The sequence below is a fragment of the Chelon labrosus genome, assembly GCF_963514085.1.
Source record: "Chelon labrosus genome assembly, chromosome: 19".
NCBI classification, from domain to species: Eukaryota; Metazoa; Chordata; class Actinopteri; order Mugiliformes; family Mugilidae; genus Chelon; species Chelon labrosus.
The window spans coordinates 5,382,541-5,408,913 of NC_140352.1; the positions used below are offsets into that span (position 1 = coordinate 5,382,541).

General features: G+C 45.2%; 1 protein-coding gene across 3 annotated transcripts in view; it reads right to left on the bottom strand.

Moving 5' to 3' along the window:
• The window catches only part of dnmbp (dynamin binding protein), a 52,048-nt gene that overhangs the window by 17,970 nt on the left and 7,705 nt on the right, over positions 1 to 26,373 (bottom strand). For 2 of the 3 annotated variants that reach the window (XM_084567718.1, XM_084567717.1), the window contains exons 2-4: positions 16,897 to 17,051; positions 15,093 to 15,215; positions 9,881 to 12,148 (exon numbers count right to left, since the gene is read on the bottom strand). In XM_084567718.1, the coding sequence (XP_084423844.1) occupies positions 9,881 to 12,148; positions 15,093 to 15,215; positions 16,897 to 17,041 (2,536 nt within the window). In that variant the 5' untranslated portion in view covers positions 17,042 to 17,051. Of the gene's footprint in view, positions 1 to 1,689; positions 3,549 to 9,880; positions 12,149 to 15,092; positions 15,216 to 16,896; positions 17,052 to 26,373 lie in introns of those variants that run through there. The other variant, XM_084567719.1, reaches the window with a different exon arrangement.

Sequence of the window (26,373 nt, forward strand, 5' to 3'; positions counted from 1 at the left end):
AACTGCTCAAGGATTACAGCGGACAGCACGGCATACGCTGCCAGATCATACGTGGATGACGACACATTACTCGCAAGGATCTCAAGCGCCGTCCGTGCAGCTAGAAGTTCAAAAGTGTGACCAAAAAAGGTGTGCATTTCTTCATAAAACATATTTTACCAATCATGAAAGCGACACGAAAGCTCACGATACAAAATATGATCAGACCTAAACTGTCATACAACGCACAATATGGCAGCACTTTTCAAGACAAGAGAGCAGCCCGATATCTAATATTGGATTACAGAGTATAAAAGCCTTCATAGAAGTATCAGGTCCATCTCAGAAAGCCATCACCTCAATGTCACCGAGTCGCAACGTAAACCCAATAAGCCCCGCAACAAGATGCTCTAATGTTTTTTAGCCCCTGCAACTCGGCGCTGCGCTCAGGGCAAACCCCTGACCGAGCTGAAACAGTTTAACAAGATTAACGGATGACAAGACTCTGCAGAGGCGAATGTGTGTGTGTGTGTGTGTGTGTGTGTGTTTTTAAAAATGGCGTCATTTTCTCAAATAAGCCCCTCGACACACAGATACATGCACGCACACACACACACATTATCAGTCTGCAGCGAAGGAGTCAGGCCAGCGCCGGCCACCGCCTGGCACCAGACAGACCCCCGCCATCCACTCACCATGCTGACGCTAGGGATTAATACTTGGACTCCCGAAATGGATGTGTGGTAGGGGCCTGAGTGTGTGTATGTGTGTGTGTGTGTGTTTTTCTAGGTGACTGGGGGAGGGGTCATGGGGCGCCACCTGCTTCTTCTCAGACACAATTAAGTGGCTAGAGGAGTTCTGCTTCTTCGATTCCTTATTAAAAACCCACGCACAAAGTTTTTTCCTGTTGTTTGTGCAGATTGTGACGGCACATGTTCATGACTAACCATCTTCTGACACTTCCCACTTGCTAGGGATAAGTTCTTAAAGGATAGAATAACTTAAATTCCCCTAAAACGTCCCATGAAAATACTGAAACACACCAGGCCCAGAATTTGGTAAAGTCTGGCCTGGGATAAAAAGATAAATTTGATTTAACCGTCTGGAGAACTTGAATTAATTTCTGAATCATCCCTGGCCGAGCAAAAAAACAACCTAGACAGTAAAAGACAAGTCCTTTCAGTCGTGCAAGACCCGAGCGGACTAGTTACGTGTGCACATAGCGTCAGGGTTTGACTGCAAACAGGAAATTTGCAGAGACTGGCAACAAAACTCAAGAACCCACTAAACCCGTTCTGCAGGTTCTTAGGCCATCAAATACCTGACCGCTCACTTTCCTGTGCGATAGGTGATACCGAGGCATGCGCACCTCCCAGCGCTTTCTAAGGAGGTGGGAGGTGAGTGTGACCAGTCAGCAATTTGAAGCCCCCAGCATTGATTGGAAGAGCAACTCTGGAGGTCACAGATGACATGAAGTGAGGCTCCAAGGAGTGTCAGCCTCTATAGCTGTACAGTTTTATCAGGAGGGGTTGACAATGATAAGAACGCCCCTAAATCAGGGCTTTTCATCCTGCTGTTGAGCCACTGTGAAGTGGTATTGCCACACTAAACAATACATTTAGAAACTGTAAACTTAGAGACGAACTGTAAGTTCCCCGGCAGTGTAAATACAGGATATTGTCTCTCACATGACAGTATCCTCGTGTTTACCTTTGTTCTGTTTCCTGGTAATAGTCGCAAACTGGGACTTTCGCATGTCACTCGGAGCGGTCTTCCTGTAGAAGCTGTTGCGATCCAGCGAGCCCACATAAACGGGCTTCCGACCCCGTTTTGAACCTACGCTCCCGGTGCTCGACTCGTATCCCCTTTCCTGCTCGTCGCTGTCCCGGTACACGCCGGGATCCTCAAAGGAGTGCGCTGCTTCCCGCAGCGCCAGCTTCTTCTGCTCCTCAACCCATTCTTCGCAGTGCGTCTTGCGGTCCCTTTTACGGTATTCCTCATGTTGTGTGTCTGCGGATATCAAGCGCAAATCTCGATACCTGTCCCGGGACCTGTAGGTATCTCTGGATTTGCAGCGGTCTTCAAACTCGCCGTCATAGCTATCCACAGGCAGCCGCTCATGGCGTTCCCTTGATTTATAGTCCTTCGGTCTGTAGTCTTCATCTCTATCATCTCCTGCATCCCTGTACCTGTAATAGCGGTCCCTCTCCTTATAACCCCGGTGCTCGTCAACATCAGAGTCATACTGGCCCCTTCCTGTACCGGTGTACGCTTCCTCTCTCCTTCGTCCATGGACGTCCCTGTCTTTGTAGGTTTTTTCTCTGCGATCATATTGATCGTCTGCTCGCCGGTCATAGTGGCGGTCCTTTTGTTTCTGCTCATCATAGTAGCGGTCTTCATCTCTGCGCGGGTAGTAGTCCTTTTCTCTGGAGCCACGGCGGTCTTTAGAGTCATAATAATCCCTATCGTGGTCATTGTAGCGATCTCTGTCTCTATATTTGTCTCTACGAGAATAAGTGTCTCTATGATCGTAGTAGTCTTCATACTCACTGTAGCTGTCTTGATCTCTGTGGTCATGCTTATGGTGCTTCCTGCCCTCATAATACTTTTCATCGTTGTATTTCCTGTCGTAATGATCCCTCTGCCTGTATTTGTCATTATAATCATACTCCTCCAAGTCTCTGCGATTCCTGTGGTCGTAACGTTCAGGGTTGTGGTCATTTTCTCGAACCCAATCGTCCCTCCTCCTTCTGTCTTCGTCCAGCTGACCGTACCCCTCTTGAGTCCTGATGTCGTCCTCATGTGCCACTCTGTTGTAGTCCTGGTGGCTGTAATCCTCTGGGCCCTGGTAAAAACAATGTTTGCCGTTCCATTCAGATATCCTCAAGTCCAGGTGACCGTCCTCTGAACGAGGGTGGAAGTAAACGTCCTGGCCTTGGGGGTTGGGTTGGTGGGCGACGTTACCATGTTGAATTTGGGCTTGGTTGCCCCACTGTGCTTGCCATTGAGCTGGCACATGCGCCGGTGGTGCTACCTGGCCGCCCATGGGTACCATCATGCCACCGTGTACTGGCATAGGGAAGCCTTGACCTGGAAGTCGGTCACCGGGACTTGCTACTAGGATGGGTCCCTGCTGCTGGCCCGGAATAGGTACTCCAAACCCAGGATATCCAACCTGTTGCTGTTGAAGCTGCAGTTGATGTAATTGTTGTAGGTGTTGTAGATGGGCCATCCTTTCCTGTTCTCTGGCCCAGCCGGCATCCCCCAGCTCCTCCACGCTCTTTCCTCTCTTTATCGGAGCACCAGCTGCATAGTTCCAATCCACTGGACCAAACATGGCAGGGTTGCCATAAACCACCGGGTTCTTCATGGCTCTTGCTGTTCAAATCAGCCTCCCGGGAGCTGATACAGTTTCTCCTTCAACTTATTCTTCGCTTATTCCCTCTTTCTAAAGTCCTGCATTCCATAACAAAGCGCCGTGGGAGACTCCACCTGCCAGGCATATTGTCTGCAACTCTCCCAAGTTGTTTTCCCTGTCTCTCTCTCTCCACTGCCGCTGCAGGACTGCCCGGCTCAAGCACCTCCCAGCTCCTCGGCGCAAGCGAAACACTCCCCACAGCCGCCTCAGCGAATCATGGGAGGAGAAGGGGGGCAGGGTTATTGAAGGAGGGGCCTCCTCGGGTTAATGATTCAGTGGAGTCACATGAGTGGAGGATTAGCCCAAAAAGCCCCTCCCATTGTTTCAATTGGCTAGCACCTCTGTTTGCAGGAGAAAAAAAAAATAAAGTCTGTCTGGAGATTTTTCTTTGATGGAAGACGGGGGGGACAAACTTCACTGTACGCCTTTGAATTATGTTTTTCTTTGAACAATCCTTGCATCCTGTTTGCTTTGTCTTTTGTCATTTCCTGTGTGTTTCGTTGTTGTTTTCAGCAGGGGATTGATTAAACTCATTCCTGACCGTGTATGCAAACAGCTCTAACTTTTCCAATCCACTGGACATTAGTAAACTGACACTGACTTTAGCCCTGCATATCAGAGATTTACACTCAAAGATGTGCATGGGATTTCATTTTTTACACTAATGACTAGACATTTAAATGTAATACGGACCCTTTAGCCTTAGTGTTTCCTTTTTTCGTTTCAATCAGAGGGCATCAATGAGTGCTGGGAGGGAAATTAGGCTGCTGGTAAAGTAGCCGCTGGTGCGTACAATGAGCTATTGTTGAGGACTGTCCACACTCCCAGAAGAGACACGATCTTTCAGTGTGAGAAAAAACTCGAGCCTATTCACAAAGCCGGCGTATAACATACCCACCCACCCACCCACCCCCTCCTCCCTTAACTCTCCACGAAAGAGGCAGGGACCGTACGAACAGGTTTAAAGGACATGCATACACTCAAATACACGTGATGCACGCAAACACACACACTCACACATGGAGGGAAATGTCAATTTGCCATTAACTGAAGCGAACATAAGTGTAACTAGAAGGAAAAACATGTTTGTTCACTTAATACCAACAGGTTTTTGAGTAAAATATAGTTCCTTCTATCAAGCATGACCTAAATAGAGAATTCAGGATCATGCACAATACAGAAAAAAGCTCCAAATAATGTAAAGCTGCATTTAAAATCAGACTTTATATTCGTAGGCTTACGCTATGAAATTGTGCAAAGTTTGAAAACTATAGGAAAAGCTTAAGGTTGACACTTTTGCCGTGCACCAGTCAAAAACGAAAGCTGAAGCATTGACATCTTACAAAAGACATTATTCTCTCCTTACGTAAAGGCTGTTCAATTATCAGTGTTTGACATCTCAGCTTTCAGCGGCAAGAACGTGACCGAAACTGTGTTTGCGTTTCAGCAGTAGGAATGCCAAATGCGACATTCCTCTCTTTGTGGCTGTGTTGGCTTATGTACATGAGACCATTCTGGATCAATACCTAGAAAAACAAACAAAAGAAAAGAAAAAGAAAAAGCGGTGTGACGACCAGGAATAAGGTCACGTATCAAACTCTCCGCAGGATGGATGTTTCCCGGTGTGCACGGTAAGGCTGAGGGGGAAACTTGAAGCTGAAACGGAGCCTTGAAAACAGCGTTAAACTGATCAGGCTGTGGTGTCACAAAAGCCGAGGGTGGCGTTTTAATAGTGGGTTTAAAGAATTAAAGGAGGCTGAAGGTCAAAGAGCTTAAATGGCACAAATAAAAAAAAAAGTGGAACTACAGAGAGGAACACCTGCACTAGGGTGGGAGTTTGTGGGAAATGGGGAAAAGTTTATGCCCATTTTTAACTGAAAACACAAAATTACAGCAAAACACACCCTGTCCAGATGTATATGTAAGGATCAAAACACTATTTTTATTAGTTTCTCGTCACTTTCTTTCACTGAAACTGTTACTTTCTCTAATTCTCTAACACAGCCACATTAAAGCATCTTTATCTCTCCGTGAAACTCAAGATTAAACGATTATCAGCGTTTCTGAAAATGTGATGTCCGCCCAAATTAAACGGCCTGAACTACTGTCACCCAAACAGAAACCTTTATGAGATGAAGGAATTTATTTTTGAATTTTAATTATTAAAACTACACCGATCAGCCACAACATTATGACCACTGACAGGAGAAGTGAATAACATTTAAACCATCAGTGTTCTGCTGGGAAACTTTTAGACCTGGCATTCATTGGTGTGGATGTTACTTAGACATGTAGCACCCACCTAGACCAGACCAGACACCCCCACACCATAGCAATGACACTCCTTGACGGCAGCAGCCATCCCCAACAGGAACGGTTAAGGAACAACTCAAAAAACATGAAGAACAGCACAAGGTGTTGACCTGGCCTCCAAATTCACTAGATCCCAAACTAATCAAGTATCTGTGGGATGATACACAGAGGCCCCCCCACTAACAACATCCTGTTACCAGACACCACAGGACACCCTCAGAAGGCCCATGTCCATTCTCTGTTGAGTCACCACAAGGGAGACCTGCACAATATCAGGGAGGTGGTTGTAATGTTATGCCTGATGAGAGTCTGTTGTTCTTTCATGTCATTACTCCACTGTGAAAGATGTGAAAGATGTGAGGAGAGGATTAGTTAAGACAGTCAGACTAGTTTCCTCGCTCGTTTACTCCTAAAAGAGTGTTCAGGAATGTCGTTCATCCATCTTAAGTAGAGCTCTCGCTTACTCTCTCTCTCGTCCTTTATATTCCAAGGGAGACCTACACAATATTTGGAAGGTGGTCATAATGTTATGCCTGATCGGTGTACGTTACTCAAGCACAAGTACAGTATGCCCTCCATCTATTGTAAGTTAATGACAGTGTTTGAGTAGTTTTACAACCCTTTAAGCCCCTGCAGAGGAAAGCGCAGGCAGATCCCAGCGTTGAAGTCACTCCCTGCCTCGCAACAATAAGCTCCCATTGTCTCTCAAAAGCCACTCTCAGAAAACACACCCTGCAAAAGCACGGAAAAACACTCACTTCTGGGCGAGAGAGAGAGAGGGAGTGAGAGTGAGAGTAGATGCATAGCAGCGGGATGACAAATACTTTTTTTTTTTCTCTGCAACCAAGCATCCTGAGAAAATGCTTAATATGTCCACACCTCGCTTTCAGATAAGGTCCGAGAAGCAAACACAAAGGGGAACTTAATATCCCACAAACATATCAAAACAAAAAATCTTGCCCACTGCAAATATGTTGCAAAGGGCGTGCTCTGAGAAATCGCTTCCCTTTGAGGTGCTGAATGTCGTCAGATCACGACACCATCTTTGCCCCATCTATATGTCGACATCTAACAGCGTGGGAAATATCAAAGGGAAACTAAAGTGGGTGAATATTTTATTACCGTGAGGATTCTTGCGGTATGATGAGTGAATGGAAACTATGTGAGTGCATGACCCTTAAAGGCACCTGTAGCCACTGGAACCTGTCCCCGCCCTCAGGCTGATCGTAAAGCTCAGACAATCACTGCTACCGCTACTCATTTATTGCCTTGAAGACAAACAAGAGCAATAAAGCGTTAAAGTAAAACTTGCTGGGTTTATTTTGGCACTAATCCGATTAATGAGATTATTTTAGATTAACCAAACAATAGCCTGAACTGCAACTGTTCTGGGAGCCTGATATCTGGTTTCTGATTGTCCTGGTGAGAAGGACTAAAAAACAAAACATTCGGTTCCCGTTAACTAGAAGTAAAATGACAAAAGGTCTGTCAACGGTCAGTGATTAATGAACAGAGAGAAACAGTGAGCTCTGCAGTCAGAAAGCTGAAGTGCGTCACGTGACAAGCAGAAGATGGGATCATTGGCAGGCAACGATGCTCAGAATACAAGGCTATTTCAAAGCGTTTATGGATAAAACAATCAGAAATAGATTAATCACAATAATGCAATCACTGGCCTAAGTCACTCAGAGACAGAGCTAATAAAGTGGTATCTCCGCATCAAGTATTCTTGAGCCCCACGATCAGATACCGATCTTTTAATCTTCAGTATCAGCCGATCCAAGTCCCAATCCAATCTTCATTCATTCATCTTTTGTAACCGCTTGTTCCTGTGAAGGGTGAGAGGCGGGGTCCACCCTGGACAGGTCTCCAGTCTATCACAGGGCTAACACAGAGAGACAGTCAACCATTCACACTCACGTCTACGGCCAATTTAGAATCACCAATGAAGCTAACCAGCATGTCTTTGGACAACGGGAGGAAGCTAGAGTACCTGGAGAGAACCCACGCAGACAAACTCCACACAGAAAGACCCCAGTCGGCCCATGGATTCGAACCTCGCCACTGTTCCACCCAACTGCTTGTCCTGTGAAGGGTCGCCCGATCCGATCTACAACAAACTAAATAAAGGCTTAATAATATAAAGGCGTGACTGCACTGAGTCCAATAAATATTTCTGTCAAACACTACTAATGGTAGCATGGAGAGGGTAGCTCGTGACTTTTGCAGAAAACCTGTGTTTCTCCTCAACTCTCTCTTTAATTTTTTTTGCACAGTTGTTGATGTTTTGGTGCAGCATTTACCAGGCGTACTTGGGGTACACATTTATTTTTGCGGTGATTCAAGTTGGTAGCATTAAATTACAATCTCATGCTACCACCTTGCCAAACATCCACACTGCATATTTCATTTTAAAGTAAAGTTTGGTTCCTCTTCTTTTTCTTCTTTGATTTTTGGCAGCTTTGACACTAGCCAACCGCCACTTTAACAGAACAAGACGAAGTTTTGACACTACAGGGACGTGGTTTTGGTTTATAGCAGACCTAAAATAAATAACTGCAAACGATCAGGCTTGGCTGAAGCCCGATACGGATCTGATCATTTTAAAAATGCCTGGATCGGCCGCTGACACCATTCCTCCGATACCGGGACATCCGTACATACTTTCTCCCCGTGTCTGGCGCATACACGAATACACTAAACCCTCATCAGACGCAGTGACCACCAAGAAAAACACGCTATTAACCGAGCAGCAATAGATTCTCAGCTGTCAAATGTCAAATAACATACCTGCCATCCTGCTGGCCGCAGCCTTCCGAGTGAGTCCGAACAGAACGGAGAGCTGTGCCACGGGCCATGTCACCGCTCTCCACAGCCACACTTTAGGTCCCACTCTAAAGTGTGCCATGATCCGTTCCTCCACACCAAAATAAAAAAAAAAAAAAAATCCCCAAACCACACCCTGTCTCTTTAAACTCCTCTCGGAAAAGACCGGATGATGGGGGGAAAGGATGGAAGGTGGAGAACGGGGGGAAAGTATGAGAAAGGCGAGAGAGAAAGAAAGGAGGACATTTGGACAGTGTGAGAGAGCCACCGAGGCATAAGGTGGAAAAAAGAGGCCCATGTGCAACGCGTACCCTCTCGCTATGTGCAGGAATGCACCTCGTACCTATGTGGGAAAAAAAGCAGAGGCTGCAAAGACGGCACCGGGTGCGCAGACACGGTCAAAACAAACTGATCAAGACTGTCTAATTATCAGGAAATATATCAAATTTATTTATTTAAAGTGTTAACTGTGCTAAAATGAAAGTAACACAGTCTGAAAGCTATACACCAGCAATAAGAATGAGATCATTAATTAAATTTAGTTACTGACCTCTTAACAGGGCAGATTCACTCTCTCCTCGTGCACACAGTCACACGCACGACACACTGTTATGATAAGCCTCAAGTCAAATATACAATCTTCCATCCGCTGATGATTGTGGGCAGTAAACAGGGACGTCTTGTTTGCATGAGTACTATTTTTTTTTTTTTTTTTTTGCACATGTGTGTGCGTCAGTCCGATTTGGACGACCGGTCGAAGAGGAAATCTGTTAAGTGCCGATGTCTCATTCTTAGATTCCTTCTATATTACATTCTGTCTTTGCTGAATACGGAATAATCCACGAACTAACCTGGAGCTATGACAGCGACCAAAACAAATGCCCCTTCATTTGTTTCTGCGTGCACGTAACCCGGTAACTGTCTCCTGAATCAAGAGGCGAATGGAAACTTTTGCTTTAAAGGATGTGGTCAAGATGTTGTCGGATAAACCTTTGTCCACATCTATAGCTACATATTAGATGTCTAAAAAAATCTCAAGGTTAATGCCAAATTTGTTCTTATTGACAACTCAAAATGAGCAGATTGATGTCTACAACACTTCTAAAGTTTGTCTCAAAACTGGAGGATGTTTATGAGAAGTTGCAGCAAAGAACCGGGAACAGCAATTGCATTTGGAAACCTCTGAGGTATTGTAACTGTAAACTCTGGCACTTAAAAATAATAAAAACATCCAGGTTTTAGTGCAGAGTCAAACCCTCTTAGTCTCCAACCTCTAGCCCCTCTAACCAACCCCAGATCATCTTGGTGGTCAAACCTATGCCTGTGTACCCTCGGTGGCCTTACCTTGTACTTGTAGCTGCTGCTGCTCCAGGGCCAGCGTCTCCAGTGTGTAGTTGCAGAACTCCAAATTCTCCAAGGCTTGCATGCGGGCCGTCTCCTCCTCCTCCTCTTCCAGCATCGCCCTGAGTTCCTCCGCCGTGTGCGCGTACGCCTCCATGTTTTGCTCCACCTCTTGTAGTCGTAGCAACAGCTGGTACCTTTCTTCCTCCTCCCTCTGTCTCTGACTCTCTGCTTCCATCGCTCTCTCCAGCTCTCGCTCTGCTTCCAGCTGGCGCTGGATTTCGTGCTCCTGTGCAGCAGCGAGGTCGCCGTACTCGGCCTGACCTTCTGTTATTTGGTCGAGGGGGTTCGTAGCCGGCTCGTCGGGAGTGTAAAAGATCTGGCTGTTGGCGAGGGAGTTCCTTGTTGGAGGAGTGGCGTTTTGTCTCGGGCATCGCGGAGGGGGGCGTGGAGCAGGGCGGGCTGGTTTGTACGGAGCCGGGGCTGGGGGGCGAAGGATTCTGGGGCGAGGAGGCGGAGGCCGGAGGGTTCTGCGTCTTTCCAAAGAGGAAGAGTTCGACTGCAAGAGGTTGGACACGGGGGAATGAGAGGAGCCTCGCATGATATCACGCTCATCGCTGAAGTCCAGGATAGAAAAGTGGCGCGAGATGTGGCCTGGCTGGTTTGGGTCGCCTGCAGACGACGTGTCCCGTAAAGAACCAGAGCCCACGTTGGTGTCACTGTACGAAGTAGTCAAGCTTTTCTCAAACTCAAAAAGCTGCTGGGTTAGTTTGGTCTCCAGGTCGCTGCCTGAAGTTGCCAGGGCTTCTAAAGTGGCGGACGTCGGCAATGTCCCGTTGGAGCCCCGCGTTGTCTGCTGGGAACGCGGCCCTGCTTCTGCACTGTGCGCCAACATGTCGGCATCGCTCACACTAGCGTGGCGAGTCAGCTTCTTCTGCATATGGCCCTCGACGACGTTCATTAACGCCTGGGTAAGACTGCCCCCTTTGTTATTGGTGGAGTCTGTCGGTGGCCTCTGGTGATATTTGGTGTCTTTAGACCAACCGGAGTGAGAGCTGGGGAGTGTCAGGCTGTGAGTTAGTTTAGGTTGTAAAGGTCGAGTGTTACCGTTTGTGCGGTTCGACTGATTTCTGCTAGAAGCCGGACCAACATGTTGCCTATGGCTACGCGCAGGCAGGCTAGGCCGAGGTGGGAGTCGGGGCCTTGCTGGAGGAGTTGATTTGGGTCTCTGAGGCCCCCTGTGTGCAGGAGCGACAGGTCTATGTGGCTGAGAGACAGGCCTGGTGCCCCCACCCCTCTGCCCCCTGTTATTGTTCGTCTGAGTCTCAGCACTTTGGTTTTCCTCTTGCCATCTCTTCTCCTCTGTCCTCTCAAAGTAGTCCAGGTCCCACACTGTGTGATCCTCGTACGTCCTCCACTCAGGATCATTCTCTTTGTTGTATTCAGTGCAGCTGTTTTCCTTCTCTTCCTCTGCTTCAGCTGCACTTGTTTCCTCTGCAGCTTTCAGACCGTTATCCTCTATTTTGACGAAGCGATGTGGGAAGATTCCCCGTCGCCCTCGCAGCTCCCCCTCCAGCCAACCATCCTCCAAAGTGTTCACAACACGAATGCGATCTCCCACGTCAAAGTCCAACTCGCCTGGCTCCATGGCCCGAAACTCATACAAAGCCACTCCATATACACCGCCCTCCTCCTCCTCCTCCTCCTCCTCCTCTTCCTCTTGCTCCTCTTCTTCTTCTACTACTACTTCATCCTTGTGCTCTTCTTCCTCTCTCAGAAAAACCTCACTCTCTTCCATGCCTTCCTCCTCCGTCCCCTCCCCTGCATCATAATTGTCCTCGTAGTTAAACTGTTGAGGGTCATTGTCCAAATACTGGCAGTCCTCGGGCTCCTGAGGAGATCGAAGGGGACCGAGGAGCTCCACGAACCCCTCTGGGAACATCCCCCTGCGGCCATCCAACTCCCCCTGGAACCAGCCCGGCTCGGGCAGGCCTGTGATGATGATCAAGTCCCCCTCGCGGAAGTCCAGCTCCTCATTGAGCTGCGCGTGGAGGTTCATGAGGGCCCGGGCCTGGCCCAGGGCGTAAGGCGGGAGCTCCGACGCCTGGGCCTGGGCCGAGCGCTCAGACAGCTGGCGGGAGCGTCCGGAAAGGTTCAGCTCCTTCACGCACGACGAGGGGAAGAGGCCCCGGACGCCCCACGCGTTGCAGCCACGTTGCCAGGTTCCCCCGAGGTCCGTGGACCCCCCTGCCTCTCCCACCACCACATCACCTAGAGAGACGGAGAACATTTCATTTGATATTTATGCTACTGGCTTCAAGAAAGATAGTTTTAATGATGGAAATGATGAGGTAAGAGTGGGATACACATGGATACAGACAGGAGGCTTCGGGGCTTTTTGCCCAAATTAATCTACAAGCAATCTAATAGCTTAAGTCTACATTTCCTAAATGTCCGATTAGCTTTATTATTCTATTTCGAATAACATCCCGGGGGCCACTGTTTTATATCTGGACAATCAGGGATTATAGGAATGTTGACTGGACGGCCAGAAGTCATGGGGGCCACATTCCAAAGACCTGCAGGCTCCACCTCCCATTGTGTCTGCAACCAAAACTGGAGCGCGGCCAACAGTGCCACGGAAAATCCACCTGGAAACGAAAGATTTTCAGCTCTTTCTGGTGGCCGGCAACGACCCGTTTCCCGTCTGACCTGTGAAGTGTTATTCATCTGTGACGTTGCAAAAGCATTTGTTTTTTTCTGTCGCCAAAACCAACTCATGAAGCATAATTCAGGTCTGAACGCTGTGTCTACGACTACGGCTACAGCTATTGCAAGCACGTCTAACAGCGACAACATTAAAAGGTGAAGAGATTTTACCGATATAAAGGATCTCTGCAAACATCAGGGCTGTATCCGAGAGAGCGTTGTAAATGAAATTAAAACAAAAAGAAAGAATCGCAAGAAAACAACACAATAACTAAAGAAATCATGTGAGAATAAATGGGAATGTAAAAAGAAAACTTAAAGGTAGATGGAGACAGTCTGTGTGGGTTTAAATTTTGACCTCTGGGGACACCTAGTGGCGACTTTTGGAAATCAAATTTACAGGTTTAGATGCACACTGGAGGTAGTCTGCCACGGTTTTAACTTAATTTATGTCTTTATATTAGATATATATTTATATTTTAATCTGCAAATGAAAGTAGAGAAGAAAACTTCACTCTTCATTCTTTAAAAAGAAGGTTTTATCATCACATAGATGACAAATTTTAACACTACCTCGTACTTGCAGACTTGAATTAAACTTCTCATTACCCATAACACTGTAACCTTATATAATCTAAAAGGTTAGCCAGTGTTTGAACCTCACAGTTAATGCTGTCTTGCCAGAAAAAACTTCCTTCTTCTTCTTTATCTAAATAAGATAAATCCATTTCTAAGCAATGGAAACTTTCAATGTCATTTTTGCTATTAGATAATTATGTTAAAGGCTTAAATGTGAGATTATTCTCTTACCGCACAGTGTTTAGTGTTTCTTTAACCTTTAACCTTATAAATTCCCCCTGACGTTAGACTTCTTTCTTAACTTTCAAGAGAAGTTCCTCCACCAGTGTGACGACACGAAGGTCGGTGTGTTTTCCTAATTTTGGCTTCCAGCTGTTTCTTTCACAGAGTAAATACCATGCATACACAGCGCATTCAGATGCCCTTCACCTTTGACAAAGTTAAAACAGAATTTTTAGAATTTTATTAATTTATTAAAAAGGAAAAACATTGATTTTTGCAACAACACTTGAAACTCCACCCAAGATCATGTTTCTGTTGATCATTGCTGAGATGTTTCTACACCTTGATTGGAGTCCACCTGTGGCAAATTAAACTGACTGGACATGACCTCTCTATAAAATGCCTCACATATCAGAGCAAAAGCAAAGCTGTAAGGTCAAAGGAACTGCCTGCAGACAGGAGTGTTGCAAGGCACGGCTCTGGGCCTACAAAATAATTTCTGCTGCACTGAAGCAGCTGTAATTCTCAAATGGAAAAAGTTCGGCATAACCAGGACTCTACCGAGAGCTGGTTGCCCGTCAAAACTGAGCAATCGTCCGAGAAGGGCCCTGGTAAGAGAGGTGACCAAGAACCTGATGGTTGCTTTGATTGAGCTTCAGAGATCCTGTGTGGAGATGGAACAACGATCCAGAAGGACAACCATCTCTGCAGCCCAACTAGACAAAAAGCCTCTCCTCAGTGTAAAGCACGTGAAAGTCTGCTTGGAGTTTGCAAAAAAGCACCTGAACGACTCTTACACTGGTGTGATGAAGCCAAGGTTGAACTGTTTGGCCTTACTTCTAAATGTTATGTCTGGAGGAAATCAGGCACAGCTCATTGCCTGCACAATACCGTCCCAACAGGGAAACACGGCGGTGGAAGCATCATTCTGCAGGGGAGACTGGTCACGGTCGAGGGAACATTAAATGGAGCAAAGTACAGAGAGATCTCTTCCACAGCGTTCAGGAGGTTCACCTTCCAATATGACGATAACCCTTAGCATACAGCTAAGACAACACAGGAGCGGCTTAGGGACAACTCTGTGAACGTCCAGCCAGATTTAAACCCTATGGAACATCTCCAGAGAGACCTGACAATGGCTGTCCACTGACGGTCCTCATTCTACCTCACCGAGCTTGAGAGGACTGGCAGAAAATACTGTGTCGTATCCAAAAAGGCTCAAGGTTTCAACTCAGTAAGGAGTCAGTGTTTCCTTTTTAATAAATGTGCAAGGACTTACAAACCTATTTTCACTTTGTCATTACTATGGGTAATAAATGTAGATTAATGTGTGTGTGTGTGTGTTGGGGGGGGGGGGGGGGGGGGGGGGTAAGTCAAGGTCTGAATGCACTTTAAGAAGATGACATAAAGGAGTCAATGCCTTGTCCCCAATCATTGTAATTAAAGTAATATAGGCTTAATTTGATGTATTATTTAGTGCAACTAAAACATTGATTGGATTCGTCTGGCGTCCTTAAAGTTTGTGGCAGTGGAGACGAGGCATGAGTGAATCAGGCTGCAACAATCAACACAACACAAACTGTTTACCTGAGTAGCGCGACATCAAAGTAGCGTTAAGCTAAGTGAGAAAACATGACCGGTTAGTGCGTCATCTCTGGTTACATCGAGTCACTTTACTTTTTAAAAGTCGGCACCGTGTCCGTACCTCTCTTCAGGGACAGATTCCCCGGCTCCGCTGAGCTGAAATCGCTGATGCACACGTACAGTCTGTCTCCAGGCTTGGTGCTGGGAATGGTGACCTCCTCCACAAAAGTGCTGGGGAACTGACCTGAATACAGAGAAGAGGCACGGCTGAATGACACCAGGGAATTCAATGAACGGCGTCTATACACACACACACATGCTTCTCCATAAACAATGAACACAGTAACTTCCCAATTCATCAAATGCTCTATTTTTAAAGCCTTAGAGACACACACTGATCAGCCACAACATTAAAACCACCATGCCATGGGTTTTTTTTTTTCCTTGCATCCTGGTGCATTCCCAATGTAAGTGCTGCACCCAGGCTAAAATGCTGAGGTGATATTTTACATTCTTGTGCAACATATTTAGTATTTATTATGGTCTTACTCTGTCTGTGAATGAGTGTTTGTGAGTGCATGTAGCAGATGTTTGGATTTTATTCTTCTTAAAAGCACTGCTGCCATCTAAAGTCACTTTTTCCTGCTTCTAACACATCCCTTTTGAGGACAAATTGTTGTCTTGCTGAATAAAATACACTGCCTGGCCAAGTTCACACACCCTTATATTTCGTTGCACCACCTTTAGCTTTGATTACAGCACACATTCTCTGTGGAATTGTTTCAATAATCTTCTCCAGTGTCACCATATTTATTTCCATCCAGTGTTGCATTAATTTTTCACCAAGATCTTGTATTGATGATGGGAGAGTCTGACCACTGCACAAAGCCTTCTCCAGCACATCCCAGAGATTCTCAATGGGGTTAAGGTCTGGACTCTGTGGTGGCCAATCCATGTGTGAAAATGATGTCTCATGCTCCCTGAACCACTCTTTCACAATCTGAGCCCCATGAATCCTGACATTGTCATCTTGGAATATGCCCGTGAACATCAGGGAAGAAAAAGATCCATTGATGTAATAACCTGGTCATTCAGTATATTCAGGTAGTCAGCTGACCTCATTCTTTGGACACATAATGTTGCTGAACCTAGACCTGAGCAACTGCAGCAACAATCTCCTTAGATGTTTTCTCTGCTTGATGCATGCCAATGATTTGACCCTTCTCAAACAGACTAACATCTTCTCCACGACCACAGGATGTGTCTTTAGACATGGTTGTTTAAGAAATGAGAAGCTACTCATTTCATCAGTTGGGGTTAAATAACTTGTTGCCAGCTGAAAGATAATCACCCATGCAGTAATTATCCAATAGGAGGCGCCTACCTATTTGCTTAGTTAAATCCAGGTGGAGACGTTTTTTTTTTTTTTGGGCCAGGCAGTGTATCTCACCCTCTGTCATAATGTTATGGCTGATCGGGGTATAAATTATTATTCTGACGCAGCGTTCTAATTTGTGAGGTAAAACCTACTGATTCACATATTTGTAACTTATGCCATTGTTGCACGGTCATGATTGCTGTTTTCCAGGAGCAGCTGAACTAGACTGACTTCCTCCTCTGAGGGAATCCCCTTCGTCTAAAGGGATGTGACGACTCTTGGGAAAACTTGAGTGGATTTCTGTGAAATTGAGCTTTCAAAGAAACCCACAACGTGACCCTTGTGCTCCATTTATCTCTCAACTTATTCCTGAAAGTACACTTCCTTAATTTTTTTGAGTAGATCATCATTTGGTTTTTCTGAATAAGGGCAAAACTTCACCTCTCAGTCATTACTGGTTAATCGGCCAATCGTGAACGGCATAATGTCCCACTGCTCCCACATCTTTAACAAGGTCTTCGCTAACGCCTGTAAAATGACGCCTTACCTGTGACGCCATCTTTGTTGCCAAGCAACCAGAACTCATCCACGACACCGAGCACCTCGATGACGTCGCCGGGGAAGAGTGGCAGCTCCTCGGAGACGCTGGGGAGGAACTCAAACACAGCACGCACCACCGACCCTGCTTCCATTACTCATAACCTGAACAGGTAGAAAGAGAAAGAGAAAGAGAGAGACACAGGAGTAAATATACAGGAGAAAATAAACAGATAAGGAGATAAATGGCACAGAATGGTGACTGGTTTCTGAACATGGCACACTGGTACTAATCAAATTCCTCCCTATAGGAAAAAAACTAAATGTCCCAGAGAGAGAGAGAGAGGGAGAGAGAGAGAGAGAGCTTTGGTGAAACAACACCGAATGAAAGGGGGAGCGAGGGCGTGAGAAACTTGGAACAGAAAGGACGAGAGAGAATAAGAGAGAGCTCTAATTAAGGAGGCTGAAGGACATTCCTGAACACTCTTTTATCCTTCTTCTGTTTCTCCACCTCATCCTGAAGAAACGAGTCTGACTCAAACTCTGCATTCAGGCTGAGGGGAACACCTTACTTCAGATTTCCACCTTTGCACAAATGTAACCCAGCCGTGAAACTGCTCCCACATTTCATCCTGCATTTATGACTGTACTGTAGTCACAGAGTTAAGCCATTGGTTTGACATAATGTTCTCTTTTTTTTTTGTTCGCCACTAATCCTCTCCTCACATCTTCCACAACTAAGTGGATTAATGACATGAATACTTGACAACTTCTGAACTAAAACTTGTCTTGATTTGTCTCCAGCAAAGAAGAACATACACCGATCAGGCATAAGATTATGACCACCTTCCTAATATTGTGCAGGTCTCCCTTGTGGTGACTCATCAGAGAATGGACATGGGCCTTCTGAGGGTGTCCTGTGGTGTCTGGTAACAGTATGTTGTTAATGGGGGGGCCTTTGAGGGGAGGGGACTCTGTGGATCATCCCACAGATACTTGATCAGTTTGGGATCTAGTGAATTTGGAGGCCAGGTTTTTATGTGTGTGTCTGTGTCAGGCTGCATCCTGCTGGGGATGGCTGCTGCCTACACATCAAGGAGTGTCATTGCTATGGGGTGGGGGTGCCTGGTCTGGTCTAGGTGGGTGCTACATGTCTAAGTAACATCCACACCAATGAATGCCAGGTCCAAAAGTTTCCCAGCAGAACACTGAACTGTCACAAGATGGTCAATGTTATTTACTTCTCCTGTCAGTGGTCATAATGTTGTGGCAGAATTTAAATCAGTGTTCACGTGCTAACTACTTGCACAAAACAAATATTCCACCAGGCCATGTGTATCAGTATCTGGGGACGGACTAACCACAGGTGGGGATGGACACGCTGAAGGAAAAGGGAAATGAGAGAAGACGGCTGCACAATCAATGGGGCCTCTGTTAAGTGGGACGGGGTGGAGGGAGGGGGGCAGATCAACGAGACTATAGCCCAGCTCAGTTCCACCGTCTCTGGGGAGAGACGCGGCTCAGGTCGTCCTGGATGTGGAGGTAAGAAAGAGAGACAAAGAGTATTCTATCTCGAGTACGTCTGGGCTGCTTGCTTGTCAGTGGAGGTTAACCAGCGCTGTTTCGCATAACTAAAGCATCCGGTAACTAACTGTGTGGTAGGTTGAGACATCAACACCGCCCAGCATTAAAACCACAGTGAAACCGAATCCAAGGCCGTAACTAACGCAGGCCAAAGGGAGGGGTGGCAGGGCAGAGGCTGTAAACACAGCAAGTAATGAGAACACATGCCGTCTGTTCATTTATGCAGCTGACAAGACACAGTGCTGCTGGCACTTGACTTTAAGAGTTACAAAAGTACGGAATTAAATACGATTTAAAGATTTTGATCTGTGCTTATTTTAAAAAGTTTGACTCTTCAACTTAATGGCTAATCTGAACTGAGTAGAAGTGGTTTAATCAGATTTGAAGAAGTGGATATTTGAGGGGAACCGGGCTGCAAGACAAGATTGCACACCTCGACCATGGAGGACATGTGTCTACTATTGAATAATGTAGTATTACTCCAACCAGAAACCAGAAGGTGGATGTCAGACACCTTGGTGAATTAGACATGTCCCAACATGCATCTTTGAGGAATGGTTTCCATGGAACAGCAACAGCAACTCACTGCCTGATCTGATGGGTCTGAATGAAAGAGCCTCGTATAAACAGATGCACATTAGAGGCTTTGGATATAAATACCTGAATTACTGTGTTTAGGAGGTTAGAAGTAAATAAAGATTTTATCTTTGCACAATTATCATCTTTCTTCCTCCGGCATGATATATTGAGAACAAGTACCGGCAGACAGTGTTGTCAGAGCATGAAAGGAAGTCACACCTACATGACGCGAAGCAGAAGTGATGATTTGCCCTAAAAATATATATTACACACGCCCCACAGCTGGGTTTCACAAAGGTCAGACACCGTGAGCTGTAGTTGTTGCTTACAGTCACTGATTGCAAAGTGTCTTATCTGTGTCGTCTGTAGGTCTGAAGTGGAAATGGAAGTGGTTGAAGGTTTGACTTCACAGACAGCGCAGAGGGAGATGTTTATAGTGGTTATAGTGGGTAACAGGTACCCCGAGACACCTGTCTGTGTTTTTTCCTGTATGGGGCCGACTGCGAGCGTATGCGGCCCTAGTTTTCTGTTGCTCGTAGCTGGATCCACCTCGTTGCCAGATTTTAAGTCCATTCATACATTCATTCATTCATTCATCTTCTGTAACCGCTTGTTCCTGTTAAGGGTCGCGGGAGATTTTAAGTCCATCCGGCATATTGAATCATCAGGGTAACAAGGCGGGTAACAATTTGAACGTTCAAGAAGAGGCCACATCTGTACAATGGGTTTTTAGATCCCCCTAGCTTCCTAGCATCCAAGCTAAAATTAGCTCATCCACTTTCCCAGAAGAGAAAATTTCTATATACACAGGCACAAGAGCGTACACCAATCAGCCACAACATTAAGACCAATGACGGGAGAAGGGAATAACCATCTTGTGACAATCCAATATTCTGCTGGGAAACTTGTGGACCTGGCATTCATTGGTGTGGATGTTACTTAGACATGTGGCACCCACCTAGACCAGACCAGGCACCCCCACCCCATAGCAATGACACTCCTTGATGGCAGCAGCCATCCCCAGCAGGATGCAGCCTGACACAGACACACACACAAAAACACTTTAGGAACAACTAAAAAAAAAACATGAAGAACAGCACAAGGTGTTGACCTGGCCTCCAAATTCACTAGATCCCAAACTGATCAAGTATCTGTGGGATGATCCACAGAGGCCCCTCCCCTCAAAGGTGGTAGTTCTTTGATATCTGTATGCATCCACACCTTAATATCTTAAAATAACGGTGTTGGGAAGCTCCAGTTAGCCTTACGTTGTGGTAGCCTTAAGTATTGGACAAGAAGATCTATTTACTACAATCTGTATACAGTCCATTACCATAGCCTAGCTTACAACCAACACCTACAAAGCCAAACCTCCTTCTACCTGACAACAGCGCCTGGGCTGCCAAAGCGTTCCTAATCCTCAGATCTGCGTCCACCCAGACAAGCTCCTTAGCGTTATTTCTGGGCTTGTCAGTGTGTCAGTGACTTTTACACCCTGCTTTGACAAATAAGCTGCCTTCAGGTAGCAGCTTGTTGCAGTGTTACTGTGGGACCATACAATAGTTGAACATGCTTAACACGACAGTAGATTCAGACAAATAGTGTAAATTGATGTGCTTCGCCTAACCGAGTCCTTAGTAGAAATCCTTAGTGCAGTGGTTCCCAAAGTTTTTCTGCAAGGGGGGCCTTGTAGACAAGAATATTTTTGGACTGAGCAACGCTACAGACGACTTTATATGCAGCGAGTTGATCTGAGGACACAGATGCAGCTTTTATAAAGTGGTTCTGTTGTGCATGACAGGTTATTTAAGCAATTTTCTGAGGAAATCAACTTGCTCGTCCGTACGCTCTGGATGTGCCGTCCCCAAGTGGCGTCTCAAATTGTTTGGTTGGAAACTGTGCTCTAGCCTCATTCAACTGCCTTCTCGGCCCCTCCCTGCAATAGCTCCACGACCCCCACTTTGGGAACCACTGGTCTATTGGTTTGCAGCTTTAGTCCATACTGAAATACGTCAACAACTTTACGTAGCAGAAATATTTGAGAACAAAACAGACTTTAGTGATCAGAGCAAAACATCCTTAGGATTGGAAGAGTTGACCTGAAGTTTGCAATGGATATTCCCGAAAAAAAGAAACTCAAAACTCTCACTAAAACTGCCTGAAATCTATCTGTAATGCTAATGATGTCAGCATCAGCCCTAGCGGGGTTATACAAAAAAACAAAGCCAGCAAAGGCAACTGGATTTGTTGGGTGTCTTAGAGGACATGTCGCCGACTGGTTGGGTTTTAGGATCTAGAGTTTTATTAGGAACATATGTGGATGGTGAACACACACATTGTTCTGATCCTGTTTGCTTTCCCCAATGAACAGAGCTCTAACGACCCATTAACGACCAGAGTCTCCATTCTCAAGGTGTGAATCATTTTGGGGACAGATGTTAGGACTGGGTTGTCAATCGATGGCAAGTCAGATAAAAAGGCTTCCTTTACTCCTCTTTCAAGCCATCTGTCTTCTCTAGATTCTCTAGATATGTACGTTGTTGTCCTCAAAAGAGCATTCATTGGACAAGATTACTTTTATATGGCCTTCGATAGGAAGCTGTAAACTCGTGGTGTTCCATGTCGTAACCACAAGCTCTTGAGTTCCATTTCAAGTCGGCAAAAGACATGGAACGTCCTGTTCAGATGGCAACATCAAGAAGCTACTGAGACTAAGAGTTTAGGAAACTAATCAGATAATGAAATGTGTGGAAAATGCAAAGAAATAAAGAAAAGAAGCTTGTCAAATTGGACCATACAGCCTATGATTCCTCTTATATTCTCAAACTGTCTTGTAACATCATCAGCTATATCTTGTATTGGTTTATGTATGTTTATCTTGTTCCTCCTATCCTCTCTCTTCTCTCTCTTTTTCTTCCTCTACCCGGCCGGCCTCAAGCAGATGGGTGCCTCCATATGAGCTTGAGGTTCTGCTCAAGGTTTCTTCCTGTTAAAAGCGGAGTTTTTCCTTCCACCATCGCCTTCAGGGTTGATCTGGAGGTTTTACATCGGATTTTGTAAAGCGTCTTGAGACAGTCTGCATTGTTATTGATGCTATATAAATAAAACTGAATTGAATTGCTACCCGATGCCAAAAAAACGAAACATGTCGCATCTAATGATTTCAGAAAAGCAATTAAACTAGCCTGTTTTAAAGCATAATGTTTATCTTTCACTATGACTCATTCTGACTCACACCAGCAGGACTATTTCATTTGGATATGAAATAAACAGAGGAAAAAAACAGGCCAGGTCAAGTCAGGGGTATAAGACACGCCTGGAAGAAACGTCCCCACCACCTGTGTCAGGCTGTACCACATTTATAAACCTTCAACCAGAGGAAGATATCGCTTTAAGAAAACAGAAACTGCACATCCACATGTTTGTGTTTAGTTTATGTTCATCTGTGAAATGGATGTTATCTCTTAACCACAGGCGTGTCTCTTTTGTTATGATTTATGAGGTTCAGATAAGCAACGAGACTCTGGACAAGGACGAGTATCCTCAAACACGCTTCTGCAAATGAGCGCAACCACATTAAGTTATCACGCTGCTCAACAGTCGTGTTTTATTTTGATAAAAATACACGATTTTAGGTCAAAACTATTAAAATTATCCATCAGATTAAACTGTCGCTTTAAAACCGCAACAACTTAAACAACAGTGGTTATTGATTTTTTATTTTTTTTTTTTTTAAGGAGAGAGGGTGAATGACACCGTGTGAGAGGAACTAGTGTGTGCCACCTGGCACTGTCTTGGAGAAAGTAACAGGATTACGACAGACAGCTAAGTCAACAGCTGACACGCACACAAGCACACACACAAGCACTGTATACAGACACACACCTCACAGCTGACGGCGGGACAAAGCACCAACTGTCCCACCTGAGACATCACCAGCCTGTAGTAGACTCATTCTACGTGTGTGTTTTATATATTTTTTTTAAAAAAAACACACAATTTAAGCAAAAGTTATGTATTTTTAGCCAAGTCTTTATAGAAAGACACTCGAGTCTTCTAATCTGCTGTGAGAATCAAAAGAAAAGTTGGAAGTAAGATTCATTTCACTCCAGTAAAGGCCTAAAGGCTCAACTTGGAAACAAAACTACATAAAAAATGGTTGCGTTTAATTCATATACAAAGGTATTTTTATCCCTGCGATAGACTGGAGACCTGTCCAGATTGTACCCCACCTCTTGCCCTATGACAGCTGGGATAGGCTCCAGCCCCCTGTCGCGACCCTTCACAGGACAAGCAGTTACAGAAGATGAAGATGAAGGAATTGGGTTTTATTATAATTGAGGAGGAAGAACTCTGGAGTAATTATTAACACTGACTTACACATAATATTTTGGTTTTTCCCTTCATTCCAAACAGGACAACAAGAAAAGGCCTACTTCAGGATATCCAAATGGAATACTACACGACCTGCATCATACTCAGAATATTTGGACTAGTAGTGGAGTATAACTACGTATGAGTAAAGTACAGTACTGAGTACAGTATAATAATTAGCTGCTGCTTTACAAGACAGGCCTGTTTAATCAGTTGCAGTAAAAAACAAGCGCTAGATGATTGGTTTTAATTACTAGAATTACAGACACTCTGCACATTACACCGATCAGCCATAACATTAAAACCACTGACAGGAGAAGTAAATAACATTTAAACCATCTTGTGACAATTCAATGTTCTGCTGGGAAGCTTTTGGACCTGGCATTCATTCATGTAGATGTTACTTAGACATGTAGCACCCACCTAGACCAGACCAGCCCCCCCCCCCCCAGCAATGAGACTCCTTGATGGCAGCAGCCATCCCCAGCAAGATGCAGCCAAAAACGCTTTAGGAACAACTCAAAAAAACATCACAAGGTGTTGACCTGGCCTCCAAATGCACTATAAGCAAGTTCAAGTATCTGTGGGATGATCCACAGAGGCCCCTCCCCTCAAAGGCCCCCCACTAACAAGTTGCCAGACACCACAGGACACCCTCAGAAGGACCATGTCGATTCTCTGATGAGTCACAACTGTTTTGGAGGCACAAGAGAGACCTACACAATATTAGGAAGGTGGTCATAATGTTTTCGAGGCATCTCAAGTTTTTTTTTCTTCTGTCCAATCAGGTGTAGTCAGACGATTAAACTGTGTCAGTACGAGGACAGAGTGGAGGAAGTGCGATCTGCTGACTGTCTGTATCTTTTATTGAGCACGGTCCGATGCCAACAATAAAGCCGCTGCCTCATTATCCGTCTGCCTGCCTGCCAGGACGAGGCCGATGCACGGCCTTTCATCCTATTCAGATATACTGAAGTGGCAGGCTGCCTGTGCATGAATATCAACACACACAGACACACAAACAGGGAGGCTGGTAGAATCCTCTGGAGAGGCCTGGATGACAGCTGATGTCTTTTGATAGCAATTGTTTACCGTGGACTCGTGCTGTGCAGCTGCAGCAGCAGCAGCGGCAGCAGCGGCGGCGGCGTCCTCCCATCCAGAATGCTGAGTCCACTGAAACGCATTCACCCCCAAAACAACATAACCAGAGCAGGTGGACAGTTCTGGATATTAAAAACTGTCGGACATCTGTTGCGCCCTTTTAAACCGTCCAGTCTTTCAGCACATGTGATGGGATAGGGGGGTGGGGTGCAGAGAGGGAGAATGAGAGGGCTCTAACTTGCTGACAGTTGTCAACACGAGTCATGTGGTTTTATGGCCATGTTTATAGAGTCAGCGTCTCACAGACCTCATGTGGCATAATGACATAACCAATGTACATATAGGAGGTTTTTTTAAGCTCTGAGTGGGTTAAACTCAAAAGTACAGAAATGTTCTTAAGATCTTCTCCCACCCACAAATATTCACTTTACTGCAACACAATTCAAATAAATGTAGGAAATCACCACCAGTAAGAGGCTGCGCTGGGAAATGTTTAGCATTCCAATAAAAAATCAAAGTAATTCTAAAGAGATTTCCTGTCAGTTGCCTTCAGTTTGACGGATTAATCATTTAAACTCGTACATGCACGCTCTGTCGTCGCTCCAAACAACACATGAAAGGGCAGGACAGGGAGGACAGGGCTTTGTAATGCATTTCATCTAGATGAGGCAGCACTACGTGGCCTCGGCCTGCTGGATACAAAGAACACATCTGGCGAGCGGAACGAAAATGCCTGAAGATGCCAAACTGTGTTGAAATATTTGGTGAAGCCGCCCCGTTGAACTCAAACACACGAGCAGACCACATATATATACACACACACACACACAGATGGTAGAATGCACGCAGGCTTACTGTACCGTACTGTAACATGCCGACTGTGCATTTTAACACGAACGAAGCCTATGATGCCACGAGGTGGTTTACAGCGGTTTGGATGACGTGTCAAACCAAAAGAAGCCTTTGCTTGGACTTATAAACTAACATTTTCATGTCACTGTCTTCCGACAAGACCGAAATCCTCCCTTTGTAATTAAATGTCAAGCAAGATCTGCAATTTTGACATAGTTTAGTTTTTCTCCATCATACAACACTTTACAAACCCACTGCGCAAGATGAGACAACATTAACTTACTTTATACTTTAAATTAATGTGGTTAATATCAAAAGAATGGTGTAATACTTTGGAAAATACAGTACAGGTTATTTGTTTCTTGGTATGAATTGGCAGACAGTCATCTGTTAGCTTAGCATAAACACTGCTAGCACAGGAGGGATGCTAACTAATCTCCAAAAGTAACAATATAGCTCATTTAAGTCTGAATTTGTTGTTTTCGTGTGTCAATTCGTAAGTTACGGGGTGAATTCTGTTTTTTTGAGAGAGCCAGACTAGATGTACATTCGGTCGTTATGCTAGGCTAAGCTAACCAACTGCTGCTGCTAGCCTCAGAGTGTGTATACAGATAGGAGATGAGTGCATTGAAAGGTATCATCTGGGCTAACTTCTCATAATGAAAGAGAAAGTGAATAAGTTATTGCCCAAAATGTGAAATATTGCTTGAAAATGAAAATGTGTTCGCACTCGGGGTTGCACAAGCTCGGATATTTTTTGAAGTCGACCATTAAGTCGACGCCGACTAGTCTCTGATGACGTCATTAATAAAAACCCAGTAGAAAGTAATGAAATCTATATTCTTGACCTGAGAACAGACAGCTCATGTGCTACATACTGTGAGCTGCAGATATGTATAGTCTGTATAAAAACATGCAGCCAGTCAGCACCATCAGTAGCATTTAATAGTACTCCACAGTGTGTTGTTAGATGGGATAGTGTAGCAGCTAAAGGTCT